Genomic DNA, 19,428 nt, shown 5'->3' with positions numbered 1-19,428 from the left:
AGATGGGAGAAAACGAGGTCTAATGTATTTGAAGGGTTTCGAGGTCGGCTGAGATAGTTTTTTTTTGGGAGGTGGGGTGGGGGTGGTGAGGTTAGGGGGGCAGGTGTCGAGGTCAGCTGAGAGTTTTTTTTGGGGGGGTTGGGGGGTGGGGTGGGGGTGGTGAGGTCAGGGGGGCAGATTTCGAGGTCGGCTGAGATAGTTGTTTTTTGGAGTGGGGCGAGGGAGGTGAGGTCGGGGGGGCGGATTTTGAGGTCGGCTGAGATATGGTTTTTTTGGGGTGGAGGTAGTGGGACGGGGTGGTGAGGTCAGGGGGAACGGATTTTGAGGTCGGCTGAGGTAGGGTTTTTTGGGGGATTGGGGTTGGGGTGGTGAGGTCGGGAGGGGCGGATTTTGAGGTCGACTGAGAGTTTTTTGGGGGTGTTGGGGGAGTGTGGTGGGGTAATGAGGTTGGGGTCGGATTTTGAAGTAGGTTTTTTTTGGAGTGGGGGGAGTGGGGCTGGGGTGGTGAGGTCGGGGGGATGGATTTTGAGGTCGGCTGAGATAGGGTTTTTTGGGATAGGGTGAGTGGGGTGGGGGTGGTGAGGTCGGGGGGGGGGCGAATTTATAGGTCGGCTGAGACAGGGTTTTTTGGGGGGTGGGGGACGAGGGTGGTGAGATAAGGGGGCGGATTTTGAGGTTGGCTGAGATTGGGTTTTTTTTGGGGTGGGGAGAGTGGGTCAGGGGTGGTGACGTCTATGGGGCGGATTTTGAGGTCAGCTGAGATATGTTTTTTTTTGGGGTGGGGGAGAGGGGTGGGGTGGATTTTGAGGTCGACTGAGATAGGGTTTCTTTTTGGGGTGGAGGTAGTGGGACGGGGTGGTGAGGTCGGGGGGAACGGATTTTGATGTCGGCTGAGATAGGGTTTTTTGGGGGAGTGGGGTTGGGGTGGTGAGGTCGGGGGGGGCGGATTTTGAGGTCGACTGAGAGTTTTTTGGGGGTGTTGGGGGAGTGTGGTGGGGGTAATGAGGTTGGGGTCAGATTTTGAGGTAGGTTGAGATAGGTTTTTTTCTGGAGTGGGGGGAGTGGGGCTGGGGTGGTGAGGTCGGGGTGATGGATTTTGAGGTTGGCTGAGAAAGTTTTTTTTTGTGGTGGGGGGAGTGGGGCGGGGGTGCTGAGGTCGGGCGGGCGGATTTTGAGGTTGACTTAGATAGGGTTTTTTTTAGGGTGGAGGGAGTGGGTCAGGGGTGGTGAGGTCTATGGGGCGGATTTTGAGGTCAGCTGAGATACGTTTTTTTTTGGGGTGGGGGAGAGGGGCAGGGTGGATTTTGAGGTCGGCTTAGATAGGGTTTTTTTTTGGGGTGGAGGTAGTGGGACGGGGTGGTGAGGTCGGGGGGAACGGATTTTGAGGTTGGCTGAGATAGGGTTTTTTGGGGGAGTGGGGGTGGTGAGGTCGGGAGGGGCGGATTTTGAGGTCGACTGAGAGTTTTTTGGGGGTGTTGGGGGAGTGTGGTGGGGTAATGAGATTGGGGTTGGATTTTGAAGTAGGGTTTTTTTGGGATAGGGTGAGTGGGGTGGGGGTGGTGAGGTCGGGGGGGGGGGCTAATTTATAGGTCGGCTGAGACAGGGTTTTTTGGGGGGTGGGGGGAGTGGAGTGGGGGTGGTGAGGTCGGGGGGGTTGATTTTGAGGTCGGCTGAAAGAGGGTTTTTTTGGGGGGTGGGACTTTGGTGGGGAGGTCAGGGGGCAGGTTTCGAGGTCGGCTGAAATAGTTTTTTTTTGGGTTGGGGGGAGTGGGGTGGAGATGGTGAGGTCGGGGAAAGGGTGGATTTTGAGGTCGGCTGAGATAGGGTTTTTTTGGGGTGGGGGAAGTGGGGCGGAGGTGGTGAAGTCGGGGGGGCGGATTTTGAGGTCGGCTGAGATGGTTTTTTTGAGGGGGTTGGGGGAGTGGAGCAGGGATGGTGAGGTCGGGAAGGCGGATTTTGCGGTCGGCTGAGAAAGGTTTTTTTTGGGTTGGGGGGAGTGGGGCGAGGATGGTGAGGTCGGGGAAAGGGTGGATTTTGAGGTTGGCTGAGATAGGGTTTTTTTGGGGTAGGGGGAGTGGGGCAGGGGTGGTGAGGTCGGGGGGGGGGCGGATTTTGAGATCGGCTGAGGTTTTTTTTTGGGGTGGGGGGGTGGGGCAGGGGTGGTGAGGTCAGGGGGCGGATTTTGAGTTCGGCTGACATAGGGTTTTTTTGGGTGGTGGGGGAGTGGAGCGGGGTTGGTGAGGTCGGGGGGGGGTTGATTTTTAGGTCGGCTGAGACAGGGTTTTTTTGGGGGGTGGGGGACTTTGGTGGGGAGGTCAGGGGGCAGGTTTCGAGGTCGGCTGAAATAGTTTTTTTTTGGGGTGGGGGGAGTGGGGCAGGGATGATGAGGTCGGGGGGCTGGTTTCGAGGTCGGCTGAGATAGGTTTTTTTTTGGGATGGGAGGAGTGGTAACGCCAGGGGGAGTGGGGCGGGGATGATGAGTTCGGGGGGCTGGTTTCGAGGTCGGCTGAGATAGGTTTTTTTTTGGGATGGGAGGAGTGGTGACGTCGGGGAGTGCGGATTTTGAGGTCGGCTGAGATTGTTTTTTTTTGGGGTGGGTGGAGTGAGGTGTGGGTGGTGAGGTCGGGGGGGGGGGTAAATTTTGATGTCGGCTGAAATAGGTTTCTTTGGAAGGTGGGTGGAGTGGGGTGGAGGTGTTGAGGTCGGGGTGCGGGTTTCGAGGTCGGCTGAAATAGGGTTTTTTTTGGGGTGGGGGGCGTGGAGAGTTCGGTTGGGGCGGATTTCGAGGTCGGCTGAGTTGGGTTTTTTTGGGGTGGGGGGAGTGGGGCGGGAGTGGTGAGGCCGGGGGGAGGGGCGGATTTCGAGGTCGGCTGAGAAAGGTTTTTTTTTGGGGTGGGGCAGGGGTGGTGAGGTTGGGGGGGTGTGGATTTTGAGGTCGGCTGAGATTGGGTTTTTTTTGGGGTGGGGGGGAGTGGGGAGGTCAGGGGGTTGGATTTTGAGATCGGCTGAGATAGTTTTTTTGGGGGGTTGGGGGAGTGGGGCATGGGTGGTGAGGTCGGGGGGTGGATTTTGAGGTCGGCTGAGAAAGTTTTTTTGGGGTGGGGGGAGTGGGGCGGGGGGTGGTGAGGTCGGGGGGGGTGGATTTTGAGGTCGGATGAGATAGGGGTTTTTTTGGGGTGGGGGGAATGGGTCAGGGATGGGGAGGTCTGGGGGGCGGATTTTGAGGTCCCCTGAGATGTTTTTTTGGGGTGGGGGAGAGGGGCGGGGTGGATTTTGAGGTCGGTTAAGATAGGGGTTTTTTTTGGGGTGGAGGTAGTGGGACGGGGTGGTGAGGTCAGGGGGAACGGATTTTGAGGTTGGTTGAGATTGGGTTTTTTTGGGGGGTGGGGGGAGTGGGGCGGGGGTGGTGAGGTCGGGGGGGGGGCGGATTTTGAGGTCGGCTTAGATAGGGTTTTTTTTGGGGTGGGGGGGAGTAGGGCGGGGGTGGGGAGGTCAGGGGGGTGGATTTTGAGATTGACTGAGATAGTTTTTTTGGGGGGTTGGGGGAGTGGGGCGTGGGTGATGAGGTCGGGGGGCGGATTTTGAGGTCAGCTGAGAAAGTTTTTTTTTTGGGGGTGGGGGGAGTGGGGCAGGGGGTGGTGAGGTCTGGGGGCGGATTTTGAGGTCAGATGAGATAGGGGTTTTTTTGGGGTGGGGGGAGTTGGTCAGGGGTGGTGAGGTATGGGGGGCGGATTTTAGGTCTCCTGAGATGTTTTTTTTGGGGTGGGTGAGAGGGGCGGGGTGGATTTTGAGGTCGGTTAACCATTTCAATACCGGGCAATTTTACACCTTCCTGCCCAGGCCATTTTTCACGTTTCAGCGCTCTCACACTTTGAATGACAATTGCGCGGTCATACAACATTGTACCCAAACTAAAATTTTATCAGTTTCTTCACACAACTAGAGCTTTCTTTTGGTGGTATTTAATCACCGCTGGGATTTTTATTTTTTGCTAAATTAACAAAAAAAGACCAAAAATTTTGAAAAAAAACACGTTTTTCTTTGTTTCTGTTATAAAAGTTTACAAATACATAATTGTTCTTCATAAATTTAGGCCGAGATGTATTCTGCTACATGTCTTTGGTGAAAATAACCCAAATTAGGATGTATTATTTAGTTTGTAGGAAACTTATAGAGTTCACAAACTATGGTATAGATCTGAAAATTGATCAATCCTGAAGTACTGACAGCCAATCTAATTTCTTGAGGTCCAAGAATGTCAGAATAGTACAGATATCCCCCAAATGACCCCTTTTTGCAGAGTAGACAGTCCGACGTACTTCATAAGAGGCATTGCGAGTTTTTTTAAGTTGTATTTTTTTGTCATAATTTTTCAGAAAATTAAAAAATTTTAAAAATTATTTTCACTATTTTTTTTTTACATACTGTCACCAGTGCAGTACAGCGTCCTCATATAACTGGCATGGCGGTGAACAGGGACACTGACTGGTGACAGTATGAAAAAAAATTATATATATATATATTTTTATTATTTTTAATTTTTTATTACATTTGTTTTTATTTTTTTAAGATTTTTTTTCATATTTTACTATGACCAAAGTAGTACAATGTTACCATAGTAACATTGTACTACTTTGGGGAAGTGATCAGTATTTTTTTTTTTTTTTACACAATTTGCTTATAGCAAAGAATTACTTTGCTATAAGCAAGCATTTACCTGAATAAAATCGAGGTCGGCTAAAATAGGTTTGTTTTGAGGTGGGGCGGGGGTAGTGAGGTCGTGGGGGCGGATTTTTAGGTCGGCTGAGATATATGGGTTTTTTTGGGGTGGGGGGAGTGGGGCAGGGGTGGTGAGGTCGGGGGGCTGATTTTGAGGTCGGCTGAGATAGGGTTTTTTTTTGGGTGAGTGGAATGGGGAGGGGTGGTGAGGTCGGGGGGGGGGGGGGGGTGGATTTCAAAGTCGGCTGAGATAGGGTTTTTTTTGGGGTGGGGAGAGTAGGGCGGGGGTTGTGAGGTCAGGGAGGCAGATTTCGAGCTCGACTGAGATAGTTTTTGTTTTGGAGTGGGGCGGGGGTGGTGAGGTTGGGGGGGCGGATTTTGAGGTCGGCTGAGATAGGGGGTTTTTTTGGGTTGGGGGAGTGGTTTAAGCCTTAGCCTGCTTCTTCACCAGGGCCCCTGATAGTGGGGGTGGACTTGCAGCAGGCTAGAACCAGGTCACGATGGTGAGGGTGGACTTGCAGCAGACTAAAACCAGGTCGCCATGGTGGGGGTGGACTTGCAGCAGACTAGAACCAGGTCACCATGGTGGGAGTGGACTTGAAGCAGACTAGAACCAGGTCACGATGGTGGGGGTGGACTTGCAGAAGACTAGAACCAGGTCACCATGGTGGGGGTGGACTTGCAGCAGACTAGAACCTGGTCACAGCCTGGCTGATGATACAGAGACCATTGGCATGTGCAGAGTACAGATGGCAGGAGACATAGGAGGATCTGGGAAACAAGCCAGTAGACTGGGAGGCGGGTCAGGAAGTCATAGAAGGGAAAGGGATATAAATCCACAGTAGAGCGGGTGACGCCCATAGGTAAACAGAAACATGTGAGTAGAACTGCAGGTCCAGCAGAGCCATTTAGTAATCCTCATCTCATCCTCTGCTTCCGGAACCCACTTTCACTCATTTCCTGTCCATAAGACTGGTGGCCACTATGCCCTATCCTTCCCCAGGGCCACCCGTCCTGTAACTTCCTCCCAGTAGGTTTTATTACCAGAGTGGTAACACAATCGCGTGGGAGGACTCAGGTCTGTCCTACCTATCCCTTACCTGCGTTAGGCCAAAGGACCACGAAAGTCTGTCCCACCCATCTACGCCTGCACGCCGCCTATAACCGCTGCCATCGATAATGTCCCCATGTATGATGGGTCTCACAGTGCTCTGAAGCAGTATTTGCCCCTTCCCAATCTTAAATGACTCAAATACAGGGGTCTCCAAACTATGGCCCTCCAGGTGTTGAGGAACTGCAAGTCCCATGGGGCCTTGCAAGACTCTGACAGCCACAGGCAAGACTCCCATAGGCAGGGGCATGATGGGACTTGTAGCACTTAAACAGCTGGAGGGCCATAGTTTGGAGACCCCTGTTTTAAGAGTCTCAAAGCCTTAGGAATGGTTTTGTAACCCTTTTCAGACTGATGCATGTCAGTTACTTTATCATCTGTTCTTGAATTTCTTTAGATTGCGGCATGATGCGTTGCTTTTTGAGATCTTTAAGCATGCTTCACTTTGTCAGACAACTTCTGTTTAAGTGAGTTCTTGATTCAGCAGGTCTGGCAGTAATCAGGCCTAGGTGTGACAAATGAAGTTTAAAGTGTTACTAAGCCCACAACAGTACAATCAGTTTGTATATGCAGTAAAGCATGCTTGTTATACTCACTGAGGAACCTAAGGGGTTAATCCTCTGCACTGTGTAAAAAGGCTGTTTGATCCTGGCTTCTCTGATCCTCCTCTTGTTCAAATGTCCATGCTGATAAGACAGACTGAACCCGTAAACATTCTGCACATGCTCAGTTTAGGGTGTATTGCTAGAGAACATTTGTTTTTTTTGGGAAAGTGCATGTGATCAGCACAGGGCCAATCAGCACTGTCCAGACAGAGGTCAGGGGTTCTGCATCCTCCTAGAGCAGAAAGGAAACTCCTACTACAAGCTTTAACCAGTGCTCTGCTGAAGTCACAAGACTGCTTTAACTTCTGATGAGAAAAGGTATTTAGCAGTTTATATTTACTAAAATAATTGCATTTACATGTTCTGTGTACGGTGGGAAACCAGATATAGTGAATGCAGGGTCCGGGGAGAGCGGTATAGTGAATGGGGGTCTGGGGAGAGTGGATGCAGGGTCCGGGGAAAGTGGATATAGTGAATGCAGGGTCCGGGGAGACCAGATATAGTGAATGCAGGGTCCAGGGAGAGCGGATATAGTGAATGCAGGGTCTGGGGAGAGCGGATATAGTGAATGCGGGGTCCGGGGAGAGGGGATATAGTTAATGCGGGGTCTGGGGAGAGCGGATATAAAGAATGCGGGGTCCAGGGAGAGCAGATATAGTGAATGCAGGGTCCAGGGAGAACGGATATAGTGAATGCAGGGTCCGGGGAGAACGGATATAGTGAATGCGGGGTCCGGGGAGAGTGGATATAGTGAATGCGGGGTCTGGGGAGACCGGATATAGTGAATGCAGGGTCCGGGGACAGCGGATATAGTGAATGCAGGGTCCAGGGACAGCGGATATAGTGAATGCAGAGTCCGGGGAGAGCGGATATAGTGAATGCGGGGTCTGGGGAGACCGGATATAGTGAGTCCGGGGAGAGCGGTATAGTGAATGCAGGGTCCGGGGAGAGCGGTATAGTGAATGCAGGGTCCAGGGTTTATTAACACTTTAACCACTTGACTTCCAGAAGATTTACCCCCCTCCCCCTTCCTGACAAGGACATTTTTTGCGCTACAGCGCTGGGGTACTTTAACTGACAATTGCGCGGTCATGCAACACTGTAGATAAATTAAATTTCTGTTGCTGTTTTTCCCCACAAATACAGCTTTCTCTTTTGGTGGTATTTGATCACCACTACCTTTTCTATTTTTTGCGCTAAAAACAAAAATAGACTGACAATTTTGGAAAAAACATTTTTTTTTGTTTTCTGCTATAAAACATATCCAATAAAAATAAAAAAAAAATACAATTTCTTCATAAATTTAGGCCAATACGTATTCCGTTACATATTTTTGATTTAAATAAAAATCCCAATAAGCGTATATTGATTGGTTTGCGCAAAAAAATGACAGCGTCTACAAACTATGGGATATATAGTTTATTTTTTTAAATACTAGTAATGGCGGTGATTAACGACTTTTAGCAGGACTGCGATATTGCGGCGGACATTTTTACACTGACACTTTGTGGGAACTAGCGACACTAATACAGCGATCAGTGCTAAAAATATGCACTGACACTGTACTAATGACACTGGCTGGGAAGGGGTTAAACATCTAGGGCAGTCAAAAGGGTTAACTGTGTGCCTAGTTATGTGCTTTGTGGACTGTGTGCGCTGCTTTTACTAAGGGAAGTGATGGATCCTGTTCTCCTGTTCCCTGCTTTGCAGGGACGCAAGATCCATCACTTCCCCCCGTCAGAATGGAGCTCTGCCTTGTTTACATAGATGCATTGTGTGTCTTTGCCCGACAATATGCGTGTGCCGGCGGACATACACTGTCCGGCACCCCCCGATCGGTTTCTGGTGTGAATGATCACAGCTGAAACATCCCGTGCATGCACGTCCCCCTAGGCGGAAATGCAGAATCACTTTGATTTTGCACAGGACAACCGCCCTGTAGCAGTAGATCCGTTTAAGGCCTTTAAGTGGTTAAGTCAGCTTTCCAAAAAAAAAAAAATTAGCGGGGGGGGGGGGGGGGGTGGGCAATTACTTTTTCACAGAGGGCCAGGCAGGTTTAGACAGCTTTTGAATTATTGTCATTTACAAACTGCATTTTGCATTAACCCCTTCATGTCAAAGGGTAAAACAAATTTTAACACCTAAGCACAATTTTGCAACTTTGACGTGTGTTAGCAAAACCATCCATACCGTCACAACTCCTTTTTCCATCCAGGTGGATTAGACCGTGTTTTTTTCTGGACAAATTCAGTGGTAAATGGTAGTGGATATAAGGAAAACTGGCCAAAAATAGTAAAAAAAACCCATTTTTTTAAAATTTAGCTGTATATTTCTTGCTACTATCATAACCTACCACCAAAGAACAACCCAAAGTAATTTCTCCTGCTCCTGATGATCGCAGCGATACCACCTATAAATGTTAGTAACCAGTTATGTTCTGTGTATCTAGGAAAGAATCCAGGACTTTTTTAAAGCAATCCACTGAGCTGGTCAGAACCAACTCTTGAGGGAGTCTATTCCACATTTTCACAGCATTTTGTGCCTCCATCCCCTCACATGATGATTTTATAGCTGGAATTTCAATATTATTTAATTAGTCCCCAGCAAGAAAACATAACATTGTTAAGGTTTTTAATAGACTTGGTGGTTGGAAAGAAAAGACAATTCCGTTGCAGGTATCTCACTACTGGAAGCCCAAGAAAAGGACATGAACACTATGGTCTTGTCTTACAGAACCTCCCTAACATGGAGCTGTTGGAACGTGAAGCACCACGAAAAAGCCTTCAGCTCTTTCTTCACTTTATTTCTAGTGAAGGTTATTTGCAAATGTTTCTGGGAGGACAATATTTGAAGTCTATAACTGATACTTGTATTCCAGTTAAGTCACTTTCATGGAGCTTCAGAACCTCAATAGAACACACAACCCACCATCAAAGGAGACCTAGCAGACCACATCCAGTCTTGCAGAACCAGTCAAAACAAGTATAACATTGTTAAGGTTTGTAAAAGACTTGGTGGTTGGAAAGAAAAGATAATTCCGTTGCAGGCATCTCACTACTGAAAGCCCAAGATAAAGACATGAACACTATGGTCTTGTCTTACCCGACCTCCCCAACATGTAGCTGTTGGAACGTGAAGCACCATGAAAAAGCCTTCAGCTCTTTCCTCACTTTATTTCTACTGAAGGTTATTTGTAAATGTTTCTTGGAGGGCAATATTTGAAGTCTATAACTGATACTTGTATTCCAGTTAAGTCACTTTCGTGGAGCTTCAGAACCTCAATAGAACACACAGCCCACCACCAAAGGAGAGCTAGTAGACCACATCCAGTCCTGCATAACCAGTCAAAATGGTTTCACAGCCAAAAGGGTCATTTTTCAAGGCTCTACATTGGCTAAGCTTGGAAACAGCAGAAAAGTATTTTTATTAAACACGGTCAATGACATTTTTTAGGCATGCTGGCTACCGGGGCTTGGATAAGCTAAAACTGTCCCATTTACGGGTTGGTGTAAAGGTTCAGCGAAGACTGGTAATTCAAAGGTTTACTAAGTGAGGAACATGAAATACAGGTCTTACCCAGAAACCATCACTATGTTTCTGTAAGGGAAATTAAGTTCTCCCTGTTTGTGGACACATTGATGGTTCGGAGCAGAAAGATGGCAGACTAAATGTTCTCCTCTGTTAGACTACACAGTAAAAGTAGGTTTTCGTTCATGAATCCGTTCGTGTGCAACAAGTTGCCCCCTTTGTGCAAAGCATTTCCCGCACTCAGTACAGGTATAGGGCTTCTCTCCTGAGTGAATTCTACGGTGCTCCACCAGAGTCGACCTTTGTGTAAAACACTTTCCACATTCAAGGCAAGAGAACGGTCGCTCACCAGTATGAATGAGGTGATGCCTATCCAGGTCTGATTTCTGGACAAAGCATTTCCCACACTCTGGACATGAATAAGGTTTCTCCCCTCTGTGCCTTCTCTGATGGTGAACAAGAGTTGCCTTCACCGAAAAGCCTTTTCCACATTCTGTACAGGAATAAGGCTTTTCCCCTGTGTGAGTTCTTCGATGTTTGAGGAGATCTGAGTTGTGTCTAAAGCACTTCCCACATTCCGAACATGAATACCGCTTCTCCTCGCTGTGAGACCTCTGATGTTGGAAAAGGCAAGCCTTTGTCATGAAACATTTTCCACACTCGGGACAGGAATAGGGCTTCTCTGCCGTGTGAGTTCTCTGGTGTTGGACGAGGCAAAATTTCTTAGCAAAGCATTTCCCACACTCGGAGCAAGCGAAAGGCCTCTCGCCTCTGTGAGCTCTTTCATGTATGACAAGGTCCGGTTTGTACGCAAAGCATTTCCCGCATTCCAAACACGAATAAGGCTTCTCACCCGTGTGACACCTCTGATGCTTGACCAGGCTTGACTTCCAAGTAAAAAATTTACCACACTCTGGACATGGCACCTTTTTGGGAAACCTGCCAGATGTATAATGACCTGTGATCTCTGCAGGATTGGGGAAAGTCTGTTCATGGGTGGAGGGATCAGAAGATGGATTGGCATGATAAGGTACTGAATGGAGATTTGGAATTGTAGGGTTTTCTCCTGGGGAATCTGGTGAGCTGTCATCTATGTCATCATCTGGAGAGAAAGTGGAATTGTACCTTCTGTATCGTCCATCTGTAGGGAATCCACAATAAAGAAAGTGTCAAAAGAGAAACTCAGGGCTAAGGAAACAGAACAGAGGACCTAACAAGACAGACTACTCTTGCTACAAAAGAGAAGCAGCAGCCCCACACGAAAACAAAATGTGGATTCATTTTTCAAGCTCCTTTCTTAGGGAGTTTACCTGGGGACTCTATAGAAACCTATGAAGACTGGACAAGCGTTATCCCTTCCTTATGGTTAATGCCCTCCTGAAGACGCCAACCAGTAAGTGACCAAGCAGCAGGAGGGGAACTGGTCAAATAGGAGCAACAAACCATAAGAAAGAAGATATGCTATATTGTGGAAACCAAAAAAATGAAGCTGTGTCCTTCCATAGAAAATATAACTATACATACACAATAATCTGACTTTGATGTCTTAGGTTGGGCCGTACTGTTCTTTCTGCTCTCTTGACTGGAAAAACACGATATGAGGAGGAGAGACGGAGTCTGATAGGGGCTGATGGCTCCGGACCCCACCACTGACCTTAAGTCACTGCAAAGTTTCCAAATCCAAGTTATCCAAAAGTAGTATAACCTGAGGTTTCAGAGGGGTTGGGGCCTGCCCCAGAACGAGGTGAGAACACAGGACCCAACACTATTAGCGAATCCTGCAGGGGTAGCGCCGCATCTGGGAATAGAAGCTGATGACTCCCCCACCGGGCACATACTGTCCCCCCCATTACTGTCTACTGACAGAGGAGTGGGGAGAAGAAGATTGTTGTAGTGACGGAACAAGGAGGATCTGGGACTCTTCTCTGGATTTAGTGTTTATTCCTCACCTGGGCTGATCTCTGGAGGGATCTCCTCCTCCTTACATGGCTCATAGCCAGAGTCTAATAGAGGCTGATGGCTCCTGACCCACCTCACTGGGCACATACTGTACGTAGTGTCACCAAGGCCTTCCACCTGTGAGACTATCCTTTCCTTACCTGAAGGGATAGTCTCACAGCCGAAACTTATAAACGAATCGTCAAAACCATTATGTGGTATTTATAAATGTAATGTCCTGACATGTATTTTGTGGCTATGATTAGCGATTATTGCCGAAATGCGTAAACCATTTTATATGCACATTTTACTCGCTCAATAAAGTTTAGTATTTGGGAAGACAAGTGCCGGCTATACCAATCTTCATCATTCAGCTGCATCTGTGCTGGGAAGACACACAGAGCCAGAGCACCAACATTCCACCTCCGTGGGGATTATCTTTGGGCGTAGCACCTACTTGTTTAATGCAGACGAGCTTAGAAAAAGTTTATTTTTTGTGCGTATGGAAAGGAATCTTATGTTTTCTTTTTTACTTCCGGTTGGGTCACAAAGACAGGAAGTGAGCAGACTATCCCCAGTGGGGACGCAGAAGGCCGCTATGTCGTGAGGAGCTGAACCTAATAGAGGCTGGTGGCTCATGACTCCCCCACTGGGCACATACTGTCCCCCCATTACTGTCTACTGACAGAGGAGGGGGGAGGAGAAGAGATTGTTGTAGTGACTGAACAAGGAGGATCTGGGACTCTTCTCTGGATTTAGTGTTTATTCCTCACCTGTGCTGATCTCTACACCAATTTCATCATCTTCGATCTTCACACATCGTACTTCATCCTCTTCAATTTTGACATCTCCCTCCGTCGCCATTGTGTCTGCAGGAATTATGAGAAAAAAACATTTGGAGTTCATATACCACATGTGCTGACCTAGAACGGCAGGTAAGGAAAAGACCTACAGTATTACTTATTTCAGTATGGCACTCATGCAAGCTGAACTACAGGGGAACCCCAAACAGCCCCATCCCAAAACAATATAATCTACAAGTGAACAATACAGCGAATGTATTGGCATGACATGGGGGTAGAGTAATTAGACTCTGTATGTGTGCAGGGGTGGCCAGCTTTCATCAAGTGTGCCAACGACACAAGGGGCCCCAACGCAGCCCGCAGAAGATCCATACTGAAGACCATACAGTATATACAGTCAGGTCCATAAATATTGGGACATCGACACAATTCTAACATTTTTGGCTCTATACACCACCACAATGGATTTGAAATGAAACAAACAAGATGTGCTTTAACTGCAGACTGTCAGCTTTAATTTGAGGGTATTTACATCCAAATCAGGTGAACGGTGTAGGAATTACAACAGTTTGCATATGTGCCTCCCACTTGTTAAGGGACCAAAAGTAATGGGACAGTTAGCTTCTCAGCTGTTCCATGGCCAGGTGTGTGTTATTCCTCATTATCCCAATTACAATGAGCAGATAAAAGGTCCAGAGTTCATTTCAAGTGTGCTATTTGCATTTGGTATTTGTTGCTGTCAACTCTCAAGATGAGATCCAAAGAGCTGTCACTATCAGTGAAGCAAGCCATCATTAGGCTGAAAAAACAAAACAAACCAATCAGAGAGATAGTAAAAACATTAGGCGTGGCCAAAACAACTGTTTGGAACATTCTTAAAAAGAAGGAATGCACCGGTGAGCTCAGCAACACCAAAAGACCCGGAAGACCACGGAAAACAACTGTGGTGGATGACCGAAGAATTCTTTCCCTGGTGAAGAAAACACCCTTCACAACAGTTGGCCAGATCAAGAACACTCTCCAGGAGGTAGGTGTATGTGTGTCAAAGTCAACAATCAAGAGAAGACTTCACCAGAGTGAATACAGAGGGTTCACCACAAGATGTAAACCATTGGTGAGCCTCAAAAACAGGAAGGCCAGATTAGAGTTTGCCAAACGACATCTAAAAAAGCCTTCACAGTTCTGGAACAACATCCTATGGACAGATGAGACCAAGATCAACTTGTACCAGAGTGATGGGAAGAGAAGAGTATAAAGAAGGAAAGGAACTGCTCATGATCCTAAGCATACCACCTCATCAGTGAAGCATGGTGGTGGTAGTGTCATGGCGTGGGCATGTATGGCTCCCAATGGAACTGGTTCCCTTGTATTTATTGATGATGTGACTGCTGACAAAAGCAGCAGGATGAATTCTGAAGTGTTTCGGGAATATTATCTGCTCATATTCAGCCAAATGCTTCAGAACTCATTGGACGCCGCTTCACAGTGTGGATGGACAATGACCCAAAGCATACTGCAAAAGCAACCAAAGAGTTTTTTAAGGGAAAGAAGTGGAATGTTATGCAATGGCCAAGTCAATCACCTGACCTGAATCTGATTGAGCATGCATTTCACTTGCTGAAGACAAAACTGAAGGGAAAATGCCCCAAAACAAGCAGGAACTGAAGACAGTTGCAGTAGAGGCCTGGCAGAGCATCACCAGGGATGAAACCCAGCGTCTGCTGATGTCTATACGTTCCAGACTTCAGGCTGTAATTGACTGCAAAGGATTTGTAACCAAGTATTAAAAAGTGAAAGTGTGATTTATGATTATTATTCTGTCCCATTACATTTAGTCCCTTAACAAGTGGGATGCACATATGTAAACTGTTGTAATTCCTACACTGTTCTCCTGATTTGGATGTAAATACCCTCAAATTAAAGCTGACAGTCTGCAGTTAAAGCACATCTTGTTTGTTTCATTACAAATCCATTGTGGTGGTGTATAGAGCCAAAAGTGTTAGAATTGTGTCGATGTCCCAATATTTATGGACCTGACTGTAGTTCATTAACTGGGGTTCGTCCGTTTCACACTGTTACAATTTGCAGAAAGAGAGAGAGAGAGTGCCTAGGTCTAGTCCATCCATCATTGGTACACCAAGACATCTTAGCCCTATACTCTTCCCACATGGAAGAAAATTATATTTTAAATATATTTTAAAAATATTCTGCCCAAATATATTGCCATATATTTGAAATACTACAATTTTGACCATATTCAATATATTTCAAAATAGATTTCAATAAATGTGTGTATATATATATATATATATATATATATATATATATATATATATATATATACACACACACACACATACATACACACACACTGCATGTTGAAATGGGCTTTTATTACAAAATATATAAAAAATATTTTTAAAAACACAAAAAACACATTTCAAATATACTGTATGTCTTTAAAAAAACAAATCTATATTTTTGGAATGCATTTACAAATATATGTAAATATATATGTTAAAATTACTTTTTTATATGTTAAAAAAAATCAGAAGAATATATTTACAAAAAATTATATTTTTTAAAATATCTATTTTTTAAATATATTCTTCAGATTTTTTTTAACATATAAAAAAGTAATTTTAACATATATTTTTTACATATATTTGTAAATTATTATTATTATATAGGATTTATACAGCACCAATAGTTTGCTCAGTGCTTTACAATATAACGGGAGACAATACAGCAACAATACAGTTCAATACAAGAGGGAAAGGAGGGCCCTGCTCCTCAGAGCTCACAATCTAGGAGATGCATTCTACAAGTGAACAATACAGCTAATGTATTGTATTTTAGGATTACCTAAAAGGTGGGCTTAAAGATGTAGTAGTGCCCACAAGGAAAGATATCCTCCACCATCACACTGCACACACAGCCTCTTACCGCATCATTTTGACCACAGAATCAAGAAGTCAAAATCGCATATATCACATAATAATGGCTGGAAATCTAGGGTCTCACTTCACTGGCACTTGTCAGTTACTACACACTCCCAAGGAGAAATGTATTGCTTCCCCGGACCCTGCATTCACTATATCCGATCTCTCAGCAGCCTGCATTCACTATATCCGGTCTCCCCGCTCCTGCATTCACTATATCCGGTCTCCCCGGACCCCGCATTCACTATATCCGCTCTCCCCGGAACCTGCATTCACTATATCCGCTCTCCCCGGACCCCACATTCACTATATCTGCTCTTCAAGGGCCCTGCATTCACTATATCCGCTCTCCATGGAACCTGCATTCACTATATCCGCTCTCCCCGGACCCCGCATTCATTATATCTGCTCTCCACGGACCCCGCATTCAGTATATCTGCTCTCCACGGACCCCGCATTCACTATATTCGGTCTCCCCAGACCCTGCATTCACTATATCCGCTCTCCCCGGACCCTGTATTCACTATATCCGCTCTTCCCGGACTCTGCATTCACTATATCCGCTCTCCCCGGACATCGCATTCACTATATCTGCTCTCCCAGGACCCCGCATTCACTATATCTGCTCTTCCAGGACCCCGCATTCACTATATCCGCTCTCCCAGGACCCTGCATTCACTATCTCCGGTCTCCCCGGACCCTGCATTCACTATATCAGGTCTCCCCGGACCCTGCATTCACTATATCCGCTCTCCCCGGACCCAGCATTCACTATATCAGGTCTCCCCGAACCCTGCATTCACTATATCAGGTCTCCCCGGACCCTGCATTCACTATATCAGGTCTCCCCGGACCCTGCATTCACTATATCAGGTCTCCCCGGACCCTGCATTCACTATATCTGGTCTCCCCGGACCCAGCATTCACTATATCTGCTCTCTAAGGGCCCTGCATTCACTATATCCGCTCTCCACGGAACCTGCATTCACTATATCCGCTCTCCACGGAACCTGCATTCACTATATCCGCTCTCCCCGGACCCCGCATTCATTATATCCGCTCTCCACGGACCCCGCATTCAGTATATCTGCTCTCCACGGACCCCGCATTCACTATATCCGGTCTCCCCAGACCCTGCATTCACTATATCCGCTCTCCCCGGACCCTGTATTCACTATATCCGCTCTTCCCGGACTCTGCATTCACTATATCCGCTCTCCCCGGACATCGCATTCACTATATCTGCTCTCCCAGGACCCCGCATTCACTATATCTGCTCTTCCAGGACCCCGCATTCACTATATCCGCTCTCCCAGGACCCTGCATTCACTATCTCCGGTCTCCCCGGACCCTGCATTCACTATATCAGGTCTCCCCGGACCCTGCATTCACTATATCAGGTCTCCCCGGACCCTGCATTCACTATATCCGCCCTCCCCGGACCCTGCATTCACTATATCAGGTCTCCCCGGACCCTGCATTCACTATATCTGCTCTTCCAGGACCCTGCATTCACTATATCAGGTCTCCCCGGACCCTGCATTCACTATATCAGGTCTCCCCGGACCCTGCATTCACTATATTCGGTCTCCCCGGACCCTGCATTCACTATATTCGGTCTCCCCGGACCCTGCATTCACTATATCAGGTCTCCCCGGACCCTGCATTCACTATATCCGCTCTCCCCGGACCCTGCATTCACTATATCCGCTCTCCCCGGACCCTGCATTCACTATATCCGCTCTCCCCGGACCCTGCATTCACTATATCCGCTCTCCCCGGACCCTGCATTCACTATATCCGCTCTCCCCGGACCCTGCATTCACTATATCTGGTCTCCCACAGTACACAGAACATGGAAATGCAATTATTTTAGTAAATATAAACTGCTAAATACCTTTTCTCATCAGCAGTATGCAGCAGTCTTGTGACTTCTATCAGCAGAGCACTGGTTAAAGCTTCTAGGAGGAGTTTCATTCTCCTCTGACTGTCCTATGAGACTGCATGACCCCTGACCCTCCATCTTGCCCTGTACTGATCACATGCACTCTCCCAAGAAATAAAAAACTCCTTAGCAATACACACCAAACTGAGCATGTGCATGCAGAGTGACTCCTAGAGCTCTGTACTATCAGCAGATAGATTGGGGACAGTCGAAGAAGGGGAGGATCAGAGAAGAAAGGATCAAACAGCCTTTTTACACAATGTGGAGGATTACCCCTCAGGTTCCACAGTGAGTATAACAAGCATGCTTTACTGCATATACAGACCGATGTTACTGTTGTGGGTTCAGTAACACTTTAAGGCAAGGAATACATTAAGGTAAAACCCGTTTTTAGCGTTAGTATCACTTTGCAGTAGGTGGCGATATGCCCAGTTAGTGACAATCTAAAAGCAGAGCTGCGTCCTCCAATGAACGAAAGAGAAAATCGGATTTTTCACACTCGCCATGCGATCCCTGGAGGGCACAGCTCTGCTTTTAGATCAGAACTGCGACCTCCAATGACTGAAAGAGAAACAAAATCTTCATTTAATAAATGGATCGGCTTATAGAATGACTCGCCTTCGCAGATCTCTACAGGAATTTGCTCCTCTTTAATCATCACAGGTCCTTCGTCCTCCTCTGACTCCTCCTCCATCATGAACATCTCATCTTCTTCAACCTTGACAACTAGGCCATCAACCTGCAGAAGACACATTGGGGGGGGGGGATTAACTCAAACTGAAGCAGAGGAATCTGGAGCAGCTGTGCCTGGCAGCCAATCAGCTTCTAGCTTTCACTTTTAACCCCTTGCCTACCGGGTACCGCCTACCCCCTTCCTGCCCAGGCCAATTTTCAGATTTCAGCGCTGTCGCACTTTGAATGACAATTGCGCAGTCATGCAACACTGTACCCATATTAAATTTTTATAATTTTTTTTACACAAATAGAGCTTTCTTTTGATGGTATGTACTTGTCGCTGGGTGTTTTATTTTTCGCACCATAAACAAAAAAATAGCAAAACACTGGAAAAAAAAGTTTTTCTTTGTTTCTATTACAACATTTTGCAAACAGGTAATTTTTCTCCACTGATGTGTGTTGATGAGGCAGCACTGATGGGCACTGATAGGCAGCACTGATGGGGTGGCACTGGTGGGCATTGATGAGGAGGAACTAATGATGCTGCACTGATATACAGCAATGATGGACACTGATAGGCAGCACTGATGAGGTGACACTGATGGTCACTGATGAGGTGACACTGATGGGCACTGATGAGGCGGCACTGGTGGGCAGCATTGAGGGGCACTGATGAGGAGACACTGATGGGCACTGATGAGGTGGCACTGGTGGGCATTGATGAGGAGGCACTAATGATGCTGTAGTGATATGCAGCAATAATGGACATTGATAGGTAGCACTGATGAGGCGGCACTGGTGGGCATTGATGAGGAGGCACTGATAGGCAGCACTGATGGGCATTGATGAGGAGGCACTAATGATGCTGCACTGATATACAGCAATGATGGACACTTATAGGCAGCACTGATGAGGCTGCACTAGTGGGCATTGATGAGGAGGCATTAATGATGCTGCACTGATATACAGCAATGATGGGCACTGATAGGCAGCACTGATGGGCACTGATGAGGTGTCACTGGTGGGCATTGATGAGGAGGCACTAATGATGCTGCACTGATATACAGCAATGATGGGCACTGGTAGGTAGAATTGATGGGCACTGATGAGGCAGTACTGGTGGGCATTGATGAGGAGGCACTAATGATGCAGCACTGATATG

The 19,428-nt window shown here is 47.0% G+C and overlaps 1 protein-coding gene across 1 annotated transcript in view; it reads right to left on the bottom strand.

Annotated features, from left to right (window-relative positions):
- Nucleotides 1-9,052: 9,052 nt before the first annotated feature.
- LOC149466251 (uncharacterized) overlaps nucleotides 9,053-19,428 on the bottom strand; it is a 79,143-nt gene continuing 68,767 nt past the window's right edge. The window contains exons 16-18 of the mRNA XM_089672720.1: nucleotides 18,210-18,330; nucleotides 12,675-12,770; nucleotides 9,053-11,104 (exon numbers count right to left, since the gene is read on the bottom strand). Of these exons, the coding sequence (XP_089528846.1) occupies nucleotides 10,122-11,104; nucleotides 12,675-12,770; nucleotides 18,210-18,330 (1,200 nt within the window). The 3' untranslated portion in view covers nucleotides 9,053-10,121. The remainder of the gene's footprint in view (nucleotides 11,105-12,674; nucleotides 12,771-18,209; nucleotides 18,331-19,428) is intronic.

This window comes from Staurois parvus, unplaced genomic scaffold (assembly GCF_062004578.1).
Source record: "Staurois parvus isolate SC_StPar_1 unplaced genomic scaffold, SC_StPar_1.0 ptg000132l, whole genome shotgun sequence".
NCBI classification, from domain to species: Eukaryota; Metazoa; Chordata; class Amphibia; order Anura; family Ranidae; genus Staurois; species Staurois parvus.
The sequence above is the reverse complement of the archived record's forward strand: the minus strand, read 5'-3'. Positions and strand labels throughout refer to the sequence as shown.